Source organism: Choloepus didactylus, chromosome 9 (assembly GCF_015220235.1).
Source record: "Choloepus didactylus isolate mChoDid1 chromosome 9, mChoDid1.pri, whole genome shotgun sequence".
NCBI lineage: Eukaryota > Metazoa > Chordata > Mammalia > Pilosa > Megalonychidae > Choloepus > Choloepus didactylus.
This window is the reverse complement of record NC_051315.1, coordinates 40,038,701-40,045,883: the sequence shown is the minus strand read 5'-3', so window position 1 is coordinate 40,045,883 and position 7,183 is coordinate 40,038,701. Positions and strand designations below refer to the sequence as shown.

The window sequence follows — 7,183 nt, the reverse complement described above, 5'->3', positions numbered from 1 at the left end:
TTTAGCTTCCCTGAAAGACTCTTCTGGAACGTCAGGTCTTTGAGGGCCAGGATGTGCGAACTCTGGGGTAGTGTGTTTGAACGGATGGAGATGGACGGTGGGCACTCCATAGCAGGTTTACGTTATGGCCCTGGGAGGGAATGCAGGGCTGAAAAAAAAAACAACTCAGCGGGGACGCTGCACTAAGCAGTCGAGAGCCAGCTGGTCCCTCTCCACGCGCAGCCCGCGTTGCCTAAATCGGTCAGGGGTTCAGTCCAGCCACCTTCTGCTCTCCGGGTCATGCAAACTACAAAGGGCTAGACGGGAGCCTCTTCCCAGGCTCCGCCCACTTGGCCACGCGCCCGCGCCCTCCCGCCCCGCCCCCTTGCCCCGCCCGCGTGGTAGCTGCCACCGCTGCCGCCCGAGAGGAACTGGGGGAGGACGGTGGCCCGCGAGGCGAGGCGCAGACAACGCGGCGGCGATGTCCGCGAGCCAGACGAGTCCCGCGGCGGTAGCTGCGGGGCCTCGCGCGCGGCAGGGCGACCTGGACTTCGGCTTCCCTCCGGTTCCTTGGAAGTGGGCGGGCGGCAAGTGCGGGAGCAGCAGCAGCCGAGGCGGAGGCTCTGGCTCGTCTCTCTCCTCCCCCTCAGCCTGAGCCGGGGGAGGCCAGGCGGCACGGGTAGCTGGAGGGGGGTACGCTGCCCAAGAATGGGAATTCTCTTCACCAGGATATGGAGACTGTTCAATCACCAGGGTGAGGGGCTCGGGCAAGGATGTACGGGTGGGGGAGAGGGTCAGTCCCGGCTGGGTGGACGGGGGCTCTGAATACTTCCGGAATGTGGGCGGCTGGGTTGGGCGCCGACTCAGCGCTGGGTGCGGGCTGCGCGGATGGGAGCCCGAGGCTGTTCACCAACCCCCCTTCCCCCTCCCCCCAGCTTTAGGTGGTTCAGACTCGCGGCCTTTTGTCTTAGGTGACCTTTTTGAGATACCCGTTCTGCAGATACACCCATTGCTCCGATTTCGATTGAGAATGGAAAAGGTTTTTATTTGCCCCATGTCGGACGTCCCTGCATGGCACCACCTGGCCTGTCTTTGAACCCTTTTTCCTTCAACAATTGTGTTTGGTTGCTGGGGTCCTTTGGGATGAGGGTTGTCGGTTATGGCCCTAGCCGCCCCACTGAGCCTGGAGGGTTGCAGTATGCGGAAAACGGGAGGAATAGTTCTTGACTTGGCCGGTACATCCAAGGTTTAGGAGCCTTCCCTCCACTCCCACCCCCTTTTTCGGGGCGAGGGGGAACCCTTCTGCATTCTGAACGGTGATGGACTTCTCTCCATTTGCTATATATCAGTGTTTAAGGTTAAGTTTAAGGTCATTTTCCTCCTCGTGGTGTTTAATTAGATTTTTTTCTGGGTTAAAAATGTTAAAGTGGAAGCACTTAAAAATCATCCCATGTGAGACATTTGTTAATAGTAGGTAACTACCATATATAAACTGTGTTATCATATAGGGTTGCTTAAGTTCAGCTACACTCTTAAGCATTGTGGTGAAAAGCTTATCAAGTTTATTAAGACTTGTTACAAAATGTGTATAAAACCAGGGAAAGAGGATACAATTTAAGTAAAAAGATTTCATAGTCATTAAAACACAATGTAGTTGTGTACTTTTGTTTCTTTTTAACTCAAATTGGGTGATTTATCATTCCTTCTGACAAAACTTTGTGTTTTTCTCTTGTGTAAGCTGGTGGAGATGGCGTCACATCCCAGTTTTTCAGTAAAGACTTAAAAGAACTGTGGCTTCTACTACATAGACCCACAACACCCACCACCTCCTTCATGATCTACCTGCTCCTATAGGATGGTGAAGGGAGGAGAGCTGGACTTTTGATCCCTAGTGTATCTTAAAAAACAAACAAACAAACAAAAAAACAAGAGAGTGTAGATCACATAATACTAAGTGGAAGGGCAGTGTTTCAAATAATTTTCCCAATATTGAGATTTTTCATAAACTGGAGAAAACCAGTTCTCGTATACATTGTCTTTGGCTAGCTGTTTGTGTTGGAAGAGTGGGAACCTGTCATTTGACCCCTGTGGGCCTAGATGTTCACATCTATGACTCCAATGGTTTTGACTGAGCAACTACATTCTACAGAACTTGAAAACTTAATCTCTATTCCTCAAGTATCTTGTCGGTAAAATAAATTAGAAACCTACCCTCTGTCATACTGGTGGTGCTTACAGTAGATAATATGTATTCTAGTTTTATCATCCATAATTTTGTATTATTTTAGCAAATCCAGTATTACAACTCTGCCATGAATTTTAGTAAAACTTTGTTAATTGAGCTCTAGTACTGCCAGAGAAATATTTCCACTTTGTATTTATTAATGCTTTTTTTTATTGTGAACCTTAATATTTATACATAACAGTGAGAACTTTCAAAGTACGGTTTAACAAATAGAGAGCAAATTTCAAAGAATATCATGGGTCACAGTTCCAAAACTTCAGCTATTTCCATTGTGAAATATAACATGCATTCAGAAAGGTGTTAATTTTCAATGTACAGCTCAACAAGCAGTTATATAGGTAATTTCAAAAATAATTATGGGTCTTGTTTCCTTATTATGCAATATAGGGTATATACAGAAAGGTGAAGACTTTCAAAGCACAATTCAACGAATAGCTGTAGAGCAAATTTCAAAGGTTACAGTTCCACCATGTCATTTACCTCCTTCCAGCTATTCCAACACCCCAGCATCTACAAATATATATATATATATATTTATATAAAATTTCAGTATTCATAGACCTTTGTTAAATTTTATCTTGTTTGTTGCTGCCCCTTCCTCTCACTTAAGCTCTTTTTCCATCTTCAGGGTGTCTAGGCAGTGAGCCCCCAAACTTGTTCATATTGAAAGGGGGTGTTGACAGTATGGGGAAGGGGGCTGCATCTGCTTGTTGTTCTTAAAGAGGCTGTTGCCTCTGGGTTTAAGGACTTGTCTGGCATAGAAACACTCTGGTGGATTTAAGTTTCTGAGATAAAACTTAGCAAGGGAATCTTTTATAGAATCTCACGTAGGGACCTAGGTTTTGGGGGACTACTTCTGGTAAGTGCATGGCATACTGTGGCCATTTGGGATGTCTAGCTGGAGCTTGCATAAGAGAAACGTCCAGGATAGCCTTTTGACTTTTTTGGGGATCTCTCAGCCACTGTGACCTCAGCTTGTTACCTTTCTTTTTTTTTCCCCCTTTTGGTCAAGTAGGCATTTTCAATCCCTCACTGTCAGGCCCTGGCTCATTCTTAGGCACCATGTCCCGCATCTCCAGGGAGATTCATTCCCCTGGGAGTCATGTCCCAGGAGGGAGGATGGGGAAGGTTAATGAATTTATTTGGACTTAGAAAGAGAAAGGCCATATCTGAGCAACAAAAGAGGTTCCCTGGAGATACCTCTTATGTAATAGAAGGGTTCAGCCTCCCATTTGCAACCCTAAGTTTCACAAGAACAAGCCTCAAGTCAAGTGCTTGATTTATTAAGTATCCACTTTGTATTTTTAAATGATAAAATTGTTTCTGTAACTTAAGAGTGATTTAGAGCTTTGCCAATAGCTACCTGTCAATAGTGAATAAGGATATGTGCATTGTTACTGCTAAAAATTGCTAATAGTCTTCTTACCTGTATTTTGTTATGATTATTAACCAAACATTTGCCTTCGTATTAGGATATTATTGTCAGAGGAATTAATGAAGTCAAGTACTAGTAAGTCAGATGTCAGTATTGTATAAATATGAGTAAATTGTTTCTCTTTTGCTAAATGATGTAGTTGTCTTATTAGTAGGGTCTCTTTTCAAAATATTCACCATTAAAGCTAAAGATAGATACTTATAGGTCTTTTTGATTCTGTGTTAAATGGAGTATATGTAAGTTTTGATATAGCTTGAATATTTTACTTTCAAAAGGAACAAAACAATCCTGTATTTTTTTCACAGAAACTCTTGGGAGGAAGGTTTTGGGGGTTTATAGAGTTTGCCATGCTGATAAAATGTAGACTGTGTCATATTTCTTATTTTCTGAAACACTTTTAGAGTAGCATTTTTCAGTTAAAGCTTAGCTAGATTGAGTACACCATGAAAGTTAATTGGATACTGCTCAAACTGGAAAATACAGAGGTTGCATTTAGATGATATTTATCCTAGGTGTCACTATAGATTTTTTTTTTTTTTAATGTTTCAACAGTCTTTTGAAGTAGTTATTTTTTGCCTGAAAGAGGAAACTGAGGCCCAAGTGGAGTGATTTTTCCCAGGTCACATAACTGGTGTCTGTTAGAGCCAGGCAAGTTAAAACATCTAAGGAATGTGTTGTCTTTTTAAAGAAGAGATTGATATCAATCCCCCCCCCCCCCGCCCCCAACTGTTTCTATTACTGAGCTATAAGTCTTCATAACTTCGGGACTTTCCAGAGTGGTCTAAAAGTTATGTATCTTTTAATTAGTAAAGTAGGGCTTGTGATGAGTGGTTTGTTTATCAAACAAATAATTTTAGAGTACATGCTTTGGGCCAGGAATAGTTCTAGGTGATAAGGCAGGGAACAAAACTGGCAAAGCCCCTTGCCCTTTGGAGCTTTCAACTGTAGGGTAGGGGGACTGAAAACCTAACTGGGTCCTTACAGATAAAATAATAGCAGTTAACATTTACTGAGGTATACAAGGTTAGGTTCTAAGTGTTCTGTGGTTTAGTTGATTTAATCTTCACTTTGTTGACTTACTCTAACCCTTTGAATTAGATATTATTCTCCCTATTTTACATGGCTAAAGAAACATTAAGTAACTTACTTAAGGCACGACATTTAAAAATAGTGTATCTGGGATTCTAACCAAGATTGTCTGGTGTTAGAGTCAGGGCTTATAAAAGCTTTCTTTCTTTAATAAGAAAGATTCATGTTATATAAAAGGAAGAACTTTCTGACATAAAGAGAACTAAGAAAGTTGTAGCATTCCCCCATTGAGAGCATTCTGATTGGTGCCCTGTAATGTTCATCTGATTGGTTCTTAGAAAAGTAACTGTAAGTTAGTGCTGGAGAAGCTGCCCATGCTACAGGAGCCTGGTGCTGGGGAAGCCAACTCAGCTTCTGGCTTTGTTTGTTTGTTTTTGTACAGGAGTTCAAAGATACGGAAGCTGAGTAGCCAAATGGTGGACTGTAGCCAGATTCCAATTTATTGCCTCTTAGCTCCAGATTCTCTCTTTTTTCCTGCTCTGTGGAAAGGAGCTGGGTCCTTTAAATATTTTTCTATGGCCAGCTGGCACAGTGTTTAGCGTTGCCAGTAGACTAGACACTAGAGAGAGACATCACAGGAGGAAAGGGTTTTACTTCCTCCTTACGGTATTGTGTCTTGACAAGCTCTGCCCTGCTCCTGCATCAAGAACAGCTTCTTCAGTATCCAGTTCCTGCACCGCATGGCCATCAACAGCAGCCAGCAGCTTCTCCCAGCACCCACCTCAGATTGTTTCATAATGGAGGTCCTCCAACAAAACACCTCCAACAAAACACTTCCCTATCCTAGAGGGAGAATATCTGGCAAGTTTCACTGGTCCAACACCATAGCGACTTTTCTGCCACTAGTGAACAACAGCAGTGCCCTCTAACAAGGTCTGGAGCTCAGCCTTGGGTGGAGGAGGGGGGTAGAGTAGTCTTCCCCTGGATCCTCTATCTCAGTCCTGGAGGTGGTACATTGTTCCTTGTATTGGTCATTCCTATAATCTTTCGAGTTCTTTTTATTTCTCACCAATCTGTCAGTACTTCAATCCCCTGAAACATTTATTTTCTTTATTTTAAACTTTCCCTGTTCAAGTTATTGTGTGGTTTTGGTCTGCTGGTTGGAGCTCGAATTTTGCCATGTATAGCCGTTGCTTTTTTCCAGCAACCTCTTAGTGCAAAAGAGAGGTGTGCGTTTTTTTCCAAAACTTCATTGCCATTGCTATAAACAGCAAATTTATCTTCAAAGTTTGTTTTTTATTGATGATACTTTTAAGTTTTAAAAATTGAATTTTTAATACAGAGTGACTTAATTATGCAGATAAATCCCTCCTAACGTTTATTATATCTTTCAGGTCTGATTTATTTATTCATCACTGAAAAATGCTTTATTAAGTACATGCTTTATTTCAGGCTCTGTGCAATGGCCTGAGAGAATTGAGTGAGCATGACAGAAATGGATCTTGTGTTCTATCTTAGATAGAATTGATAGGGCTTGGTGATAGTTTATCTATGAGGTGAGAGTGAAGAGTCCAGATGACTCCCAGTTTTTCTGACTTTGTGTTTGTGGCAGTTAGACTTTTTGCTTACTGGTTGGAGGCATATATTGACTTTTCGAAACTGGCAATGAATGGAACTGGTATGCTGCCTGGGTTTGTCAAGAGGAATTGAAGTAGGAAAACAAGAAAAATAAGAAATATTTTCATAACAAAGCAGTAAAATATTGATTGGGAAACAAAAGCCTTAATTATAACTCTAAATTCCATCCAAGTATTTTAACAGTTTGTGGTCATTTTGGCTTATCTAAGTGCAGGAATGCTGTGGCATAGATATGCTAAAAGAAAAAATCATACTAGTCAGTGAACTATTTATTGTAAGTCCACATACTTATGATGATTCATGTGCATCAAAGAATTAAAATGATCAAAAGTTTTATTACATTGGCTCACAATAAAATTATCTATCAGCATGCATATAATATTTTAGCCTCTGTAGAGTGTTTGCTTTGAAGTGCCTTATAACACTTTTTGCCTCAGATTTATATTTTGCATGGAATAATGATGTTCTGTATTGGTAATGAGAGGAACAGACTTGGGTGGTGGCAGAGTCTAAGGAGGGTCAAAGGAAGTTGATTTAGCATCAGAAAGAGGTTGTGAATGATTAGTTCCTTGGGAATAAATGAGTTTGTCACCATTGAGTTGGTAACTTGATCTTTGAGCCTTTTACGTTTATGTCTTAATTTTATAGATATTGTGATTCATGTGCTATGCCTCAGATTTAGGAAGCTATTAAAAACAGTTATTGGTGCTTTATTGTAAAAACACAAATATAGCCAAGTCTCTGGAGGGAGTGGACAGAAATTGGTAGTGAAATGTGGCTTTTGGGTGTTCAGGGCAGAGAAGGTGAAGGTCCTCTGGATCATGGATTCCTCTTTGGAATAGCACTCAGAAGAGATC

General features: G+C 41.7%; 1 protein-coding gene across 3 annotated transcripts in view; it reads left to right on the top strand.

Annotated features, from left to right (window-relative positions):
• The first annotated feature begins 401 nt into the window (after positions 1–401).
• Positions 402–7,183, top strand: part of ARL5A (ADP ribosylation factor like GTPase 5A) — a 32,367-nt gene continuing 25,585 nt past the window's right edge. For all 3 annotated transcript variants that reach the window (XR_005218772.1, XM_037849294.1, XM_037849296.1), the window contains exon 1: positions 402–733. Coding sequence is in view for 1 of the 3 variants with exons in the window: in XM_037849294.1 (XP_037705222.1) it covers positions 688–733 (46 nt within the window). In the remaining 2 variants the exon portion in view is untranslated. The remainder of the gene's footprint in view (positions 734–7,183) is intronic.